The sequence below is a fragment of the Aythya ferina genome, assembly GCF_964211825.1.
Source record: "Aythya ferina genome assembly, chromosome: 23".
Taxonomy (NCBI): domain Eukaryota; kingdom Metazoa; phylum Chordata; class Aves; order Anseriformes; family Anatidae; genus Aythya; species Aythya ferina.
Window position 1 is genome coordinate 5,723,820 of NC_140321.1, and position 17,496 is coordinate 5,741,315.

Genomic DNA, 17,496 nt, shown 5'->3' on the forward strand with positions numbered 1-17,496 from the left:
GCTCTGCCAGTGCTCGGGGCTGGTGCTTGCAGAAACCGGACACCGCGGGGCCCCCGGTAACCCAACCTACGCCTTGAATTAATGAAGGAGTTGCTTGGTTTCTGCGGCTCAGGTCACCACCACGTGCCCCGAGCTGTGCCCGTCCCCAGGCTGCAGCCACCAGGCCCTGCTCTGCTCCCTGCCCTCCTGTCCCTACCACACCGGGGCCATCGTGCGGCACAAGGGACAGAGACCGCGGTGGTTAGGGGACACCCGAGCCCTTCCCCATGCCCGCAGCCACCAGGTCCCCGTGCCTGCTCACCGGCAGCTCTCCCTGCACGGCTCACGCCAAGAATTGGTGCCACGGAGGGTGAAATCCGGGCCCTAATGCGGAGCGACAGCTCCCACTCGTGGGACGGTGACCTTGGCTGTCACTTGGCTGCCTCCAGACGTGGCACAGCCGTGACAGCCCGCAGAGCCTGCAATCCCGAGCAGATGGCAGCCCCCGCTCTCCGGGGAGCCCCCTCCTGTGCCCCACGAGCAGCTGGGCAGGGGGCTGCGGCTCCCCGCGGTCCTGCTGGGTCTGGGTAGCACCGAGTCCCCGGTGGTGTCCCTGAGCCACACCGTGCCTTGTGTCAGCCAGGAGGGGACCACGGCACTGCAGCGTGTGCACCCCAGCCCCGTCGCATCTCCCAGGCTCGTTCCTGCCCGAGGTGCTGTTAGGATGGGAAATGCCAGGCTCGTTACAGCTGACACTAACGAGCAGAGGGGGAAGGAGGTGGATCCCGGTGGCAGCACAGCACCGGCAATCCTCCACCGGTGGGAAATGCCTCCCGCACCCGTGCTATCGATTTTAAAGCTTCATTAAATGCGCTTTTGGGAGGCTGCAGGAGCAGCGTCCCCTGCACAACCAGGGGAGGGAAGGCAGCATCCCTCATCCCTGCAGCAGAGAGCCTGGAAATGTCACCTGCAGCCAGCTCCAAGGATGGGGACCAGGTCCAAGCGCTGCCTTTGGGGTGTTTGGGGCTCAGCATGGAGCTCGCCCTTCGGTCCTGGGGGGCCACCAGGAATAGGGGCTCCTGCTTCTCTCCCCAGCTGCTGGGCATTGGGGTACGGGGGGAATCTGGGGGGCTGCGAGGCTGATTCCTCCCTGCTCATGGTGCGAGGAGCTGTGAGCGCACGAGGAGCGTCTCCAGCACGGGCAGCCCAGGAGCTCTGCTGCACGGAGGCCAGCGCTGCACCACCAGGGAGGAAATTTCCAGGAGGGGCAGGGGGCGAGGAGGTGTGAAGCTGCCAGGGAGTGAATGAAAGGATTTCGTTTTGCTGTTTGTAACCTGCTCAGCCCCCAGCATGCGGGGAAGGAGGCTGGGGTGCGGGAGCAGGAAATCAATGGAGCAGCTGCTGGGCTGCGCGGGTGGACAGGGAGAAAAACACATAAGAAACCTCATAAAAATCTGCAATAAGCTTCAAGAAGAGAACTTCTCCTAGGACGGACTGAACGGCACGGAATTTATGCCCCTGGTAGTGCTGGGCATTCGCTCGGGTGTTGCAAGGAAAGGGGAGAGAAGAGAAACTGGGATCAGGGGGGGAGCCAGGAGGTGCCCGTGGCCGAGCGGGGCTGGGACGGGTCGGGAAGGGCAAGGACGAGGTCTGGGCCCTTCCTCCCCAGCGCTCTAGGAAATGTGTGTTTTTTATCGAGGCACTAAACCCATCCATTTTCATGCCGCATTTCTGGGTAATTTCTTCCCTGACACGCCGGAGATTTATCTGCTGGGATCAGTAACGAGCGAATTAGCAGCACGACCTCCTTCTGCGCCGTTCCATCGCGCACTTAAATCTTTGTTACGAACTCCCGGGGCACCTCGGCCTCTCTCGGGGCTGCCGGGGGCTTTTCTGCTCCCACGGGTGGAGGAGGATCCGTGCCCGTTTGGTTTTGCAGGACAGATGTTTTTGGAGAACAGTAAAACAATTCCGTTTTGGTCTGTGCACGAGGTACGTTCGGTGCTCCCGGCCCCAGACCGCATCCTGAACTTTTAAATGATTAGATTTTGAAGAGGGAAGGAAGGATGTCTAATTGTTTAATTTCCACAATTATAAAAATATTTATAAATAATTAGAACTGATGGCAGCAATTACACTGTGATTAAAACTGGCCTACACTTCATCAACGGCCCTTCAGTTACATAGGCTTATTTATTTATTTTCACCACAAAAAATCCATTTACAGTGGCACTGCTGCCAATAATGAATCATACTTATTCACTGCCTGCAAAGGACTCATTAATCCTGTGATGCTGCTTGTTACAGGACTGGTGCTGTGCAGAAAATGTGGTCACTGGACTTCTGCGAGAGGAAATTTAATTTCAGGGGATGGGAAAGCGAAGCAGAGCTAAGGATCAGGACAGCTCTGCCCGTCCGTGCAGGTCGTTGCAGCCTCAGCGTTTTGCCCCCCTGGACTTGCTGATGAATTTTCCCCATCCCTCACATGCTGCCAGGCAGGGGCCGGCACCAGGCTCTGATCACTGTGGTTTTGGGGAGGTTTTGGGGGGTTTGGGGGAGGTTTGGGGGAGCTTTGGGGGAAGTTGTGCCTGCGGATGGCAGCGATGGGCAGCCTGGAGCTCTGCAGAGCCATCCCCGTCACCTTCCCAGGCTCGCTTCTCCCCGGTGGGACACGTGGATGCCTGTGCCCATGGGCTGGGGCTGCTGCTCGTGTCCGTTTGTCTGTCCCACCCACGGGGCTCCTGCCATCCTTCCCCCAGCCTCGCTCCAGGCCAGGGTTTAGGTGCCAGAAAGCAGCACTGGCTCCTTTTTTTTTTTTTTCTTTTTTTTTCTTTTTTTCCTTTCTCCGGTTCCAGTTCAGCAGAGCACTTGAAAATATGCTTAATTTTCTATAAATGATTGGTCCCACCGAGGAACTTAACGGGGCTGCCGTACCTAAACACACTTTGCATTTCGCACCAGCTCCCGGCCGCTGGCTTTGACTCAGCAAATCAAACAGCCCCACTTGTGCGCTGCCCCCCCTGCTCCCCCCGGGGACCACGGCTGCAGGGGGGCTTCACACCCCCAGTGTGTGTCCTCTCGGAGCCCTGAAGCTGCAGCCGGGGCTGTCCCTGTGCGCTGAGCCCGGCGCACCCACAGGACCAGCTGGGGTTACTGGGGACAGAAGGGACACCCTGGTGCTTTTCCAAGCCACTTCACAGTGAAGCAGCTCGTGGCAGGAGCCCTTTTGCCCCCTCCAGACACTGTCCCCACTGTTTGCCCCCCAAAAAACTCCCTCCCAGATGGGATGGGTTGCAGCACCGGGTGCCCTGGATCAGCACCGGGTGCCCTGGATCAGCACCGGGTGCCCCGGATCAGCCCCATCCCCGTGCCCTCCTGCCCCAGGAGGAGCTTTTTTGTTCTCTCCTTATAACCAGGTGAGCAGGGGCTGCTGCTTTCTTGCTGCATGGGGGTGTGCTGGGAGCCTTGGGCAGCTGCAGCCTCTCCTGCCCCTCTTCCAGCTCACGTATGGGTTAACAGACGTGCCATGGGAGGCAGGAGACCTTTGCACTGATGTGGCGATGCCGTTGTCACCCCGGCAGACGCGGTCCCAGCTCCGTGCTACAACCCACTAGCTGGCGCAGCGGCTCTGCAGTGAGTGCTCGAACGTGTGCTTGCGAAGTGCTTCTCAAGTGGTTTGTTCCAGGCTGGGAAAATGCAGCTCTGACAGCGGAACGAGGGGCTGCGGCTTGCAGGCAGCGGGTTGGGTTTTGTCATTCAGAGGCTTCAAAGCGCTCCCGCGCTGCTGGCGGCCGCCTGGGTGCGAGGCTGAGTTGTTGGAGGGCTGTGCTGAGAAAGGGGGCAGGAAGTTTTCAATTCTATTTATTTGCGAGAATTCATCGCCACACTTGACGTGTTCTGTCGTCCTTCACGGAAAGCCTCATCCTTTACGGAAAGCCTCGTGCTTCGGGGAGGCTGAGGGTCACATTGAAGTGCCTGGGACAGCCGCTTGCTTGGGGGTGTCTGAGGAGGAGGAGAGGAAGGTGTACAAAAAAAGGAGCAAGGTGAAAGGAAGACTTAGTGGTGACCGTGGCTGTAATGCTCCTCATGGGCTGTTGTGGCTGGGGACTGTAAAAAGTAAAGGGGAGGCTGAGTGAGAGCTGGTTACAGTGATTTGTAAAGTTTGAAGTGGGATGGTGATCCTTCAGCTTGGGAAAGGGAAAGGGCTGGAGCTCCAAGCAATGCTGTGCCAAAAATAAAAGCAGCAGCTGCCTTTTGGGTTGTCTCAGGCAGCAATGGGGGGAGTTTCACTGGATGGGGGGAGCTCGTGTCCACGACAGGCCGGAGAGAAGCTGCTTTGCATCCTCCTCTTTCTTGAAAGTCTGCATGGGATTAATGACAAACCCCTCTGCGATGTAATATGGAAATGTTTGACCTATTTTTCCACATTTTAAAAGCCCACTGAAAACCCGAAGCACTACAAGAGCTTTCTGTAACTGCATTTTTTAAGAGAGGGAGGAGGCAGCAAGTGTTCATTTGTGACTCACTAGCCATTACGCTCAGTGCCTGCCTACTTACTGCTTTTTTTTTTCCCCGTAATAATTTATGTATGTGGCATTCCTCTGTGAGATGCTCTGTTGTGAAATAGGCCAAGGAACACAGGGAACAGTCGCAGAGCCCTTCTGCTTAATCTGTATAAGCCTGAGCGGTGCACACAGTGTCCAGTTGGCGGCTGAGATAATCAGCCTACAGGCAGTTTAAATGCTCGTTACAGTACATTTTATTCGTCAGTATTTAATAAGTAATGATTCTGAAAAGCTCGGAGCGTGGTCTGTGCCCATGCCGTCTCCTGCTGTGTTGCTGTCAAAACGGATAATTTTAACTGGGTTGAATCTGGTCGATTTTTGGATGAGTACCCACCAAGGAATTTCTAGATGCCATAAGAAGTTGCTGTTACATAGCGGGAGGTGTTCTTTTGCTTGACTTGCTACTACGCAGTGCAAAAAGGAGAGGAATTGCTCCGTGGGAAGCCGGACAGGGCTTTCCAGGGCTGGGTGTGTGCATGCACAGGCAGTGGGGTGCAGGGTCCCCTTCAGTCTGGTCCTGGGGGGCTGCAAACCCTGTGCACAGGCGGCCTCAAATGGGACTGTGCTGGTTGTTTGGCTGCCCCTGGAGTGAGAGGTGAAGGAGGGGGAGTTCTCTTGTGCCCCTTGACAGAGTGACCAAGGAGTCTGGAAGGCATCAGCTCCGGCAGGGAGCATCTTACAAAGCTTAAAGACGAGTTGTAAAAACCTGTTCTTGTAACTCCGCCGTGGCTCAGAAGGGATGAGTAAGGTGGCAGCGTTACTCATGATGCTCTTGAAAGCAGCGAAACTGAATTTTTGGTGATGCTGCTTTGTGAGCAAAGTGATTGACTGCTGCAGCTACGGCAGCTAACCTTCAGGAGCAGATCAGAGTAAGTCTGTTCTGGGAAGAGAGCTTTCCTGTTATGTCAGTGTTTGGCAATTTGTATCTCGACTTGTTACTGACCTAGTGAACTTGGGAGCTTACAGCTGCAGTAAGGGGGTGGATAATCCTGTCCAACACGCTCCTGGGGCCAGCAGAGCTGTTCCACTCGTGTTTGCTCAATGGAAGAGAGGATGCAGCAGCAAACAGGCAGAGAAGGCTCAGCAGCCTCCCCACTTCCCTCCCTGGGATGTGGGCAAGGCGAGCCTCAAAAGCAGCCTGGCCAGATGCAAGGATGTTGCAGGACTTGGTGGTAACCCCATGGTTTGAGGGACACGATTTCACTCTGTGCTCCTGGTGTCTGCTCGTTAGCAGAGCTCCCACTGGCGGCTGCAGCACGGAAAGCCCTGAGTGGAGCCGTGGCTGCTCCCAGCACATCAACTGGTTCTGTGCTGGGCAAGCTACAGCATTTTGGACACAAAGAAAGAAACAACAAAATATAGAATAAAAGAGCATTTATGTTTTTAAATCACGGATCAAATACTTAGTACTTCCGAGTAATTTCTCCCAGGTATTATTAACACAGATTCTGGCACGTGTCACTATGGCTCGTAACTCCACTGCAGCTCTGCCACCTCTCCCTGAGTTGGTTGTAGCTCCTTAATGATCTCTGGGTAAACTGCAGTGAAAAGCTGAGGCTTGTTTGGTGTCACCACCAAGAAATGGACCCCTTGCACCCACAGCCATGTGACAAACCACCGCCTTTTTAAAACAAAGTTACTTTATGTTGCATGAGTGCTTCATTTTATGCATCACTTTTATAAGTGTTCCCTGAATATACAAAATGTTGGGGTGCGTGGATGAGGAAGTTTGGCTATCATTCAAAAAATAATGTAGGATTCCAGAACTGGTAGCTAAAAATGAAAAGTACATCACAAAAAAAAAAAAGTGCTTTCATAGCTTCTCTTCAGTTTTCCAGTTCATGCTGTATATTTATTAGCAAAACTTTGCTCCATACTTCTTGATGTGAGGCCTGGTACATATGTGGCAGATGACTTCGTTGTTAGGACTGTATGTTCCAGGCTCACAAACCACTGCAAAGAGAACAGAGTTTGTCAGCTCCCCTCTGCCTCAGCTAGGACCAGCCCGTCAGGAGCAGCCTGCTGGTGCTGCAGGCAGAGCCAACCCTTTCCCAGCTCCCTGTGCCCCCAGGACCAGCAGTGGTGCAGCTGGGGGTTTTATAGCCCTGCTACCGTTAAGGTAATTGTTTTTTATTTGCCCAATATCCTGAGTGTTGTCACTGACCACTGGCCTGGAAGAAGGAACACTTCACTGCTTCCATTTACTCTGTTTGGAAATAGTTTTATCTACCGACGTGCTAACAACCATTGCAAACACTGCCAGCTCGCTCTTCCACGTGGTACTTCTAAAAAATCTGATGGGAAGGGATGCCTTCCCAAAAGGCGAATGGAAATATCCTGACTTCTGACACTGATGTTTACCAAATACTTTACAGAGGGCTGTGATCAGGACTACCACGCAATGTATAAATAAAGTGTTTTTATTTACCACAGCAGCCAGCACAGTTCTGGTGGGTGATATCATTTTTCCCAAAACCTGGTCGACAGCTGTCAACGTGGGTAACTGAGAAGCTGTTGTCCACGTAGTGGATTGTAGGGGCAGTCCGAAACTCGTGCTTCAAAGCGTATGTCTGCCTACTGAAAAACTCTCCGATCCGATTTCTTGCCTGGAATTCAGAAACATTGGAAGAATAAAGAAAATAGTCATGATTTTGATTAAGTGTCAGTAAATACCTCATGGTATCGTCGTTTCCCCTCTCCCCCCAGGCTGTCACCTTGACTGGGAATTTTCCTTTGGCTTCAGAGGGCCTGGGATCAGAGCAGTGCAGGATACAATAGTATATACTAGCATTAAGAAGCCAGAGATAACATATTTCAGAAACTGGCTACAGTAGGTTTATTTTAAATTATATTCCCTTTACTGAGTCATAACTCAAAGATTTAATTTAAAGCTCTGGAATTTTAGTGTACTAACATAAATGTTTATATTTGATTCCTTATTTTTGAGGTAGTATAATGGGAACAGTAGGTCTGGCTTTTTTTTTTTTTTTATAAATTTGACCTTTAAAACAATTTTCCATTCTGAATTTAATTATCTGAGCTCTATGAATCATCTCTTACAGTGATATTAATCCCATAAAATCTGGGGGAAGCTGGATTACTACCAGTCAAATCTGTAGATGCTAAGGCAGGAATTTGTGTTAAACATGCGAAGAAGACAAGGGTGGCTGACACAGAACCTCTTGGACTTTCATGTTTGTTGCATCTTCACAGTCATAAGGAACCTGTTGGCAAACTTCTTCCCATCCGGGTGCAAAAGGATTAACTATTGGTGGGGAAAAGAGATACACGTTCACATCTGTATTTAAGGATGTATTAGTGAATTTACAGCAGCTATCTTCAGGTTCATTTTGGGGAGGAAAAAAAAAACAAAAACAACACAACAAATTTCTTCACTGAATGCTTCAGCATTTTATGTTTCATCCTCTCTAATTTGTGGAGAATAGAGATGGTGACAAAAATAATCACCAGTCAAGATAGTGTTTCAAAAAAGTTTTTTACTTGGTGTACTTGAATTCTGAAAAATGAGTCACTGACAAAACAGAGGGGGATGGTCCTGGTGGTTTCTACCAGTTACTTAAATTGTGCTCTTCCAGTAAGAGTCAGAAGTCAACCAATAAAATAACAGGGGGGGGAACGTGCTGAGATGTGAGGAGAAAGGAACTAAACTCTCACATAGCACCCTCACTCAGTATAGAGAGGACTGAAATCGCAGGAAAACTTCAAAGCTTTGGGTCCCTGCTTCGTTCTGAGCACCCCTGGACTTCGCCAAGGGGAAAACGGCCACCAAACTGTTCCATAACTTGTTGGGTGGTTCTGCCTGGCACATGATGAGAACAGATATGGGAGAAAATATGGTCAAAGCATTACTGAATAATTTCCTTTACTTGGTGACAAAAACATCTAAGTTAGGGCAGCCATCAGGGCTGATTTAACCTCTTTTGCAAGGCAATACAGCCACATCAGTATTACCATAAGGGAACTGTGAAGCTCTGGCTTTTTTACTTCTGTGCAGTTTCCTAGAATCAAGCAAAACCACATAAGTCACAGGCTTATTAAAAATCAAATAATGAAAAACAATAGGCCATTTTCCTTTTACAATTATATTAGTGAAAAATTGTATCTCTTCAATTGTCTCCTTTTGATAACTGTTTCAAACCAAACTCCTTGAAAAGGATTGTTTCTTGCTAAGGCTGTAAGTACAGTACTATGCATTCAGCATATGAACTGCATTTTAGCTCCATCTGTGGGTTGGTAGGAAAAAATACAGGGATCACAAATAAAGGGCAGTGACTTCTGCAGGTATGCTTGATTTTAATATTTTTCAGATGTTTATAGGACATCCAGGTTATTTATGAATAGAAATGATCACTCCCAAACAAACACTGAAATATGTTACCTTGAAAAGTAACAAAGAGCTCATGCAGGAGGCCTTGGTTTGGTATCTTGATGGAATGGCATTTGTACGATGACTCTATGATGTGGCATGTCAGATCAGAAATTAAGTTGTCTAAGATTTTCTTCAGTTCCTCAAAGAACTGGGCATTGGCTGCTAGCTCACATCCCTTTGTAGTAAAGCGAACAGATATCTGGTATGCATGGTCAGCTTCCCTGTATGCTTTTAAGAAAATAGTTTGTGTATGAGTTCAGCAGTGTAATCACTCAATCTTGTACAGTGCCTTATCTTCTATATCAGTGTACTTTGTATCAGAAATGCAGGCACTTATTCAAAAGTAAACAAGTAAATAGTTCACTCATTAACCAAATCAGAACAAACTTATCCTTGTTGTAGCTGACTCAAAGAGTAAGAGACATTTTAGTCTGAAATATACAGGAATCCGTGCTTGTGTTATGAGGCTCTGCTCCTACACATTGAAACAAAAAAGGAGCAAATAGATACGCTAGTTCTGTATTTATTTTACTATGAAGCCGTGTTACTGAAACGGATTGGGTTGATGCAAAAACACTATGCAGCTAAGGTGTGGGAGGGAATGTTTTAAAAATGATTGAAAAAGGTTAGTGTTTTGAGCATTTCGGAGACGTTATTTTGTGGGTGGAGAGGTGATGTTGGTGAACAGTGGTTACAAAGGGTGGAGGAAGGCTTGAGTGTACTGCTCAAGCTCATTCTGCATTGGCATTAGGCTCAGTATGGTAATCTCTCTTGTAGGAGACTGCACTCAGACCTGAGCTTTCTTTTCAGATCTTGGGTAACACTGGAATTACCATAGTCCACTTGTTTCTTGTTGAAGGTAGGGGTTATTTTATTCTTTGAGTTGTCATATGTTCTTGATAGCAGTCATTTAAACTTTTTCCCAAACTGGAAGGATATTTGACTATCTATATACACATTTCTCTTCTGGCATAGATTAACAATCTCTATCAAGCCTTGAAATAAACATGCCTGTTACAAACACACCAAACTGCAAAGGCTACGTGCATTAGCTTACTAGTAAGCAAGTAATCTTACCGTATAACATAAACTTATATGTCTCAAACACGTCTACTTCTTCTTGTGTCATAGTTTCTATGATTCTGTGAGAAAGAGTGCAAGTGTAAGCTCCAGACATGGACTCCTTAAAACCCATCAGCATCAACTTTCCAGTTTCTGTAAGATTCGCATATATTTGCCCTAGAATAGAAACAGGAAATAGTTGATCACTGGAAATACTTGGTTTCTGATGCTCTGCTCATTTAAAACACTGAAAGATGAGGCTTTTAGTGCTTAATGACACACTGATTTGTGTTAGTCTGAAACAGTCTAAAATTTGACCTCTTAGACTTGCTGCAAGTTTGCTTTTATCTCGAGCATTTTATAGTTTTAGAGGGAGAAAGGAAATGCAGTCTGTCGGAGTTTGTGGAAAAATCTGATAAAGGGCCATGTGACTGTTTGGACCCACCACACTACTGCACGGTAGCATCAACAGAAACGAGGAAAATACGTGATTTCATGTGCGGTAACTTATTTAGCTATTTGAGGTCAACTTTTCCCCTTGTAAATAGAAAAATTAGTTTTCTATCTCAGCATATTTTCCTGATTTCTGACCCCACCCCCAAGAGGCAGGGGCTGTTTGTAAGTTTGAGTAGAAGTGCTGTAAAAAGCCTATTCTATCAGTGACTTGGAAAAAATGGTGAAGGCAGGAAGAGTGGAAATTCTTTGTAGTCAGAAAAAAAAGTAACTAACCTTCTAAATTTTTTCCATCTGGACCAATCCACAAATACTTGGGATCTATTATTTCTTCTCGAGAAAGAGCCAAATCCATGCATACCAGAAGTGGGCTATTTGTAAATACTTTAACATACACATTAACTGCAACACAAGAGAATAAGGTAAAAGACATGGAATGAAATGACAAAGTACTTCAAAGCTATACTTAATGTAATGTTAAGCTAATTTTTCCCGTTGGGACTAATGAGAAGGAGGCTGGTCGTGTCTCTGCTTGCTGCTATTAACAGCTGGAACTGTCCACGGGGCAGTGGGTGCTGACTGCAGGTAGCAGAAACCACCAGACCGAGCTGCAGGGTCCCAGCACCAGGTTTTGAGCTTGGGTTTGAGGAGCTGAGCAGGCAACTCTTGTTTAGACACGACATCTTCCACGAGTGCACCACAGGCCAGGTGTATTTCTCAGCCTGCACCATCTTGCTGATGTATGCTGTCAGAACCATATTCCGGAGCCTCCAGCAGTATGCTTAGCTAAGCCTGGTTGCACCACTTCCATGCATAGCATTGTTTACATAATGATCACTGTACTTAAATGGCATTTCAAAGGTCTAGTAAGACTTAAATGTATTTTATAATCTGACAAATTTACCTTCACGTTTGATGTCAGCATAAATGTAATTATTTTGAATTAAGCCAACAGAACGTAGCTCTTCTTCAGGTACAGCACTTGCTGTGGGGAAAAGAACTTAGAATATTATACGGAGAAATCTAAATGCATGATTCTTAGCCATTCATTTTGTCCTAGCAAGTTCCTGCTGCTTCCATTCTTTCCCCTTCCAAAACATGACTCCCACTTGTTGCTGGCTTGCCACTTTCTGTTGCTTTAGTGCCCAGGCTGTGAATCTGTTTTAATACAGTGTTCTGGGCTAGCTGAGCCTTTCACTTCAACAACAACAACAAGCTATAAAAATCCAACCAGAAAGCTAAGGCTCTTTGCAACAGCCCCGTGAGAGCCTTGGGAAGCAGGAGGGGTGCAACATGGTGACTGTGGGTGGGTGTTTGGGTTTTCAAGCATCTGTGAGCTTCTGCCTTTTGGGAAACAGCAGCTGGATGCCTGAGCATGAGGGGTTGTGTGTGAGACGCCCCCAGCCCGCTATGGCAGTATTCCTAGCACTCATCCTGGCTGCTGAGGCTCTTTCGGGCTGCGGTGGCAGACCAGGACAGCCCTGCTTGACCACCGCCTGCCTGGAGTCAGGCTGAGGGGTTGAAATGGCGTTGCTACCCCCACCACCACCTCATGGCTTTTATCAAGTGCCGAAGGTCGGTCCTGCAGGCCAGCACAGCCCGCTCACCCAACAGCGCTGCCCCCATCCCTCGGTACCACCGGACCCCGCAGCAGCCCCCTGAGGAGAACCATGCCTGGCGTGGGCCCGCCACTGCGGGCCTTTTGGTACCTCCAACCAGGGCACCCCAGCCTGCTGCTGCCGCCGCCACCACCACCACCACCGCCATCCCCAGGAGGCCTCGTGGGGGGGAGCACGGCCTCCCGCCGTCCCCCGCCATGCCGCCCCCGCACCAACGGCCGCCCCGTGAGGCCAACGGCCGGGGGGTGCCAACGGCCCCTTCCCGCCTGCCCCCCGCCCTTTCCTCTCCTCGGGGCCGCCGCTCGCTTCTGCAGAGCCTCCTGACAGGAAGGTGGGGTCCCCAGCCCCACACGCAGCTGCCTCTTTCCTTCCCCACCCACACCCTGCGCTTTTTGGGTTGTTTTGTTGCCTTTTTTTCTGTTCGCTTCACAGGCGCCCCTAAAGCCTGTGGGGTGCTCGGAGGCAAAGGATAGCGCTGCTCCCTGGGTGCCAGCCGCCCCCCTCCTGGGAGAAGCCACCGCGTCGCCCTTCCACTGCATGCAGCAAAATTTATTTTTGACTCAAGGTGGTGTTTCCAGCTGTGTGGGCTACGATAGGAAACTATGTGGGGGGAACAGGTTCAGGCCTGGCTGTGGTCGGCCCCGTAACCGCAGGGGCGCCCTGGCTGCCATCTCCTGCTCCACGTGCGGTTCCAGCGCTGCCAGCTCCGAGGAGCTAACGGCACGGCTTGCATGCCAGGGCCGCCTTCACCTGCTGGTTTCTGGAGCGAGTCATTGTGGGACGTCTGCTTTCAGCTTAAAAGCAAAAAATATTCCTGCCAGTCGCTGTGAGAAAGACTGAAAATAAGAGCTGGGCATATCCTGTTGGCTCGAAAACAGCCGGATGGCATATTATTGAAGTACGTGGTGGTTTTCAGAGTCAGTTACGTGTTTTGTAAGGCTTGCTTATGACTTCTGAACTAGAAGTAGAAATGCTGAGTTTCTTGAATGCATGTAAAAATATTTGGGGAATAGCCCTGCTGCTAGGGTGAGGAGGGTGCCTGCATTAGACCTCACTGCACAGCGTGAGATGCTTAAGATCAGGAACTGTGGCCAAGCCTTTGGTAATTAGCTAAATTACACTTGTGGTGCAGCCCCTGATCATGCCAGTGTCTGAAAATGATGTAACAGTATTTGCCTAACAAATAAGGAACCAGCCAACACAGGAATTATAGCTATTTTTATAGATAGCTGTAAAAGTTTGATTTAATGCTTTTGTGTAGAAAAGCATTTAAGTTACAAATTTCATTTATTAAAACATGAAAATGTGGGAAAAAAAAATCTCAAATTATTAATGGAAAATACTTTTTCTCAAGCCTGGTGTTACTTGAAAATAGCGTCCCCTTCACTTCATGTCTAGCAAGGCTTCTTGCCCTACCAAATGCATGCCCTGCTTCACCATTTCATTTCTCTCTTTGAAGGGGAGTGACTGTGCTTTGCTCTTCATTAGACCGACACATGAACTCTCAGCTGGTTCTTTAAGGTATAATAACTATGTCAGGGTTTTCATTCTTAATTTCCTTGAGCTGCTGAACAGTTTATAGCTAGGACCACCTCAAAAGATCCAACGTTCCCGTGTGTTGAATGTTTTCAGTTTTACTCAAAGTTAACATTTCATGCTTGTGCTGTATAAGCATAATGATTCAGTTTTTAACGTGTCTGCTATGAGCTAGTCCTATTTTCGTCTGAACATCCTCTCTTCCTAAGGATGTTTTTACCCTACTGACATGTAACTGTCCTACACAGCCCTTCACTACCTGGCTTGTTAACTATTGTTAACTATAAAGGATTATCTTTACTATGAAGAATTTTCTGCATTCTTCAATCTTTATAAACTCAGGCTCCTGGTCTGAATCTTTAGTCAAATGAGTCATTCCTTTCGGGGTCTGATATTTCTAAGTCAGACTGATAAATTGCCATTACAGGTTTGTAAACCTCAGGAAAAACAAAACAAAGTTAGCTTGAAGGACATGGTAACGGTAGAGACAGATTCGATAGGACTGAATGTGAAGTCCATGTATTTGTTACCTGGTATTTGTGCTAATAGTTGCTTCCCCCCTGCCTAGGGGGAAGATAATGTTAGAAAAGGGGGAAAATATTTATTGTAAACTTATTCATGGTGAGGATAGGTATTTGCTCATTAAAAAGGCAAATACTTTATCCCAGGAAGCATGTAGAGAGATTTCTAGGAGTACAGGGTCATCTGGAAGACCTGTGTGGAGCTCTGAAGAGATGTTTTTCTGAGAAACAGATCACAAATTTTGTCTCTAATCTTTAAGGTGGAAGACCAGGCTCCTGATCATCAAAGCAGTAGATTCCAGGGCCTGCATGCAACTTAAGGGAGCAAGAAACCTTAAACAGGCATGGCTACTTCTGGAAGGGGAATACAGGGTTGTCTGCAATAGTAGAGAACAGGGCTTGGTTATTCCAGATGACTTTTTTATCGTTGCTTTTCCAGACGTTTTTTAGAAGTGTTGGAGGAGCACCAATTTAAGAAGCAGTCCTTGCTGCAATGCAAAGTGAGAGAATCTTGTCTCTGCCTAATTATCACACACCAGAGCTATGGTAATTTGCATTCACACTTGGTTTCTGTATCTTCCAAGCAATCAGGCTGGTTCACCATCTCACTTGCCACTTCATTAACATCTAAATCCTCCAGTTGCATTAGTATTATTTCTGATTTCTGGACCCCTTTGTGGAAAACATATGTAGTAAGGGAATAAAATACACTAAGCCTTCATCAGTTTTCTTATCCCCAAACACTCATTTCTCAGTTTCAAAATACAGCTGAGATGGTGTTTTTTTCTTTTTCTTTTTACAAAAAGCACAATGGTGACAAAGTAAGTAGAAAACTGTAGTAAACAGATGCAGCAATAACTCCAAGGATCCAGAAGTACACCTGCCTTAGTCATACTGAAAGCCATCAGCGAGCCTGCTATCTGCAGTATTTTGAGTTTTTTATTTTCCTTTTTCACTCTCTGCTGTCTCTTTGGCTCAGAGTTTGAAGCTGCAAACACAAACTGTGTTGATGCCAAAGCATGCCAGGTACTAACTACCTTGCACTGATGTTCTGTTCTGAGTTGCTATCTAGGCCAGCTATTATCTCGAGGCCTTTTCTTGGTAATAACCCCGGGCTTTTGCTGAATCAAAATGCCATGACTACTGCTTAGCTTGCACATGAAGTGAACGCTGCATTGGCCTGGCACACCTCAAACTTCCTTGTGCGGAGTGAACCTCCTTTCAGACTTCGGTATTAGGTGTGCAAGAATGATAACTTAACAATCCCCTGGGTACTTTGAGGGGAATCCATCTTTGCTTTAGTTTACTAAAACAAATTTTTTGTTACCTGTTTTTTCTTGATGCAATAGCACTGCTGTTTAAAAGCCAATCAAGTTGCAAAATCATTAATCTTCTCTTGTGAGCTAGCTTTAATATATAGTCCGAAGAGTTCAATCCATTAACAAGTAATGTAAAGAAAGCAGCATTTGTTTAACAGTTTTGAGAGCTCATTGCCATGCTTACACAGTGTGTAAACAGAAACAGGCCAAGTTACACACAAAGGAAATTACATGGAGAAGTTACTCTTTCATGTGTGTGGGCATCACGTAGCATGCAGTTGCCACACCAGTTCTAATAAAGTCTCAGACTGCTTTGCCCTGCTCTGTGAAATGAGTCAGAAGTCTGCCAACGTGAAGTAGCTCCATGTCACCCTATTAAACTCTACATATGAATAACTATTGTCCTTTGGATGACCTAGACCAAGTAATCACAAGCAGTTTTCCTGCAGTGTTTTGGGTGTTGGTGCTTGCTGCAGACCGTGAAGACAAAGCTCCGTATAATGCTAAGCTCCTAGGCAGTGCTTTTGAGGGCTTTCCACAGCAGGTGACAGCTCTGCTGATCTCTCTGGTGGCGTTTCAGCAGGAGGGGATGTCAAATGGCTTCCCCTGTAGCAGGAGGAAGCAGCGTGGCCTTGTTTGAGTGATTTGCAGATGGGGATGCGAGTTGGAGGCAGATGTTGGGTAGCTTGAGATGGGATGGGTGGCTGGGGAGCTGTGGGAGCCTCTGGCTGCGATCACAGGCACACGCCTGAGAAATGTCACCCTTTTTAGGTTGGCATCTTTCTCCTTGGCCCCCATCCTGGCACTATGCTCCTGCCACGGCTCCATCACCAGTGGAACCACCTCCAACGGTGAAGCAAAGCACATCCCTTCCCGAAGGGCAGAGGGACGCATCCCTGCACAGCAGAGCATCGCGGTGCCCCCAACCACCCCCAGATCCCCCAAAACCAGGGGGATCCCCGCACCCGAGGACCCAACCCCATGGGACCGGGGCTGGGGGGGGGGGGGGATGCGCGGCGGCTCCGCTCCCCGCCGCCCGGCGCCGCTCTCGGTCCGCCGAGCCCCGGGGCGGATGTGGCGGTGCCCGCGGGCGGCGGCAGGGGGCGAGGCCGCCGGGGCTGCCTCTCCCCCCCCCCGCCCCATCACACCGGGAGCCGGGAGCGGCGGCGACCGGAGCATGGAAGGTGAGGAGCGGCCCCGCGGTGCCTCCCGGGGCTGAGGTCTCCCCGCGCCGTGCGATCGCGCAGGAAGCGAACGAGGCTTTTTGTTTTATTTTTTATATTTTTTTGGCTTCTTCCTTTCCCCCCTCTTCCCTTAATTTCAGCAAATTTCAGCAGCGAGCGTGATGCTAAAGCTGGCTTTTCGAGCTTTATCGGCTCGTGGTGTTGGAGCTTCTAGCGCATCAAACGGCGCGTTGGTTTCTTTTCCCTCGTAAAGCACGCGCGTAACTTTCAGGACCGGCAAAAAGCGATTTGTGAGTTAATCTTGGGCTGCAGTGTGGCTCGCTTTTGAAGAAAAGCAAAATTATTATTGTTATTTTTAACGGGCAAAAAAAAAGCTTTGCAAAATATCGCTCGATTTCCTACCCCACAAGTGGATGTTCTTACTGTACTAATCCAACTCCTCGTTTTAAAGGCTTGAGTTTAGAGTCCGCTGGCTCTCAGTAACTTGAGGATTGGGGTTATTTGAAATTAGTTGCAGTTGTCTATTTACAAACATATTCTTCTTTGCTGAAGGATTTTAAAATGCTTGTCTGTATTTAAGTGCTTTCTGTAGAATCTGACTTCATTGAGGTTAACGCTGCTGGAGAGCAGCAGCTAATACTCTGAAAGAAAGGGGCTGCTGGCTGTTCGGCACTTCTCAACGCAGCTTCAGTGTCTTTCTTGGTCGAGTTGGGACCTCTGTGTATGGCTGTGGAAGAGGAAAGCTCTTCAGGTGTGCCAGTAATTTTAGTCTGATTAGAAAACGGGCTTGTTTCTGCCACTGCAACTGTGATAATTTAAGAAGTCGCTTTCCATCTCCCTGATTTTGGTACGCTTATGAGTGAATGTG

General features: G+C 48.4%; 2 protein-coding genes across 6 annotated transcripts in view; one reads left to right on the top strand and one right to left on the bottom strand.

The window, feature by feature from the left end:
• Positions 1-6,399: 6,399 nt before the first annotated feature.
• Positions 6,400-12,267, bottom strand: ZPBP2 (zona pellucida binding protein 2; the record flags this gene model as incomplete). Its single annotated transcript, XM_084496110.1, has 8 exons — positions 6,400-6,497; positions 6,973-7,150; positions 7,724-7,809; positions 8,944-9,162; positions 10,012-10,173; positions 10,726-10,851; positions 11,354-11,434; positions 12,159-12,267. The coding sequence occupies 8 exons, from the start codon at positions 12,265-12,267 to the stop codon at positions 6,400-6,402; spliced, it is 1,059 nt and encodes a 352-aa protein (XP_084352236.1).
• Positions 12,268-16,550: 4,283 nt separating this feature from the next.
• The window catches only part of IKZF3 (IKAROS family zinc finger 3), a 36,163-nt gene continuing 35,217 nt past the window's right edge, over positions 16,551-17,496 (top strand). The window contains exon 1 of one of the 5 annotated variants that reach the window (XM_084496046.1): positions 16,551-16,628. In XM_084496046.1, coding sequence (XP_084352172.1) covers positions 16,622-16,628 — 7 coding nt within the window. In that variant the 5' untranslated portion in view covers positions 16,551-16,621. Of the gene's footprint in view, positions 16,629-16,689; positions 16,919-16,947; position 17,496 lie in introns of those variants that run through there. The other 4 variants (XM_084496048.1, XM_084496050.1, XM_084496049.1 and 1 more) reach the window with 4 other exon arrangements.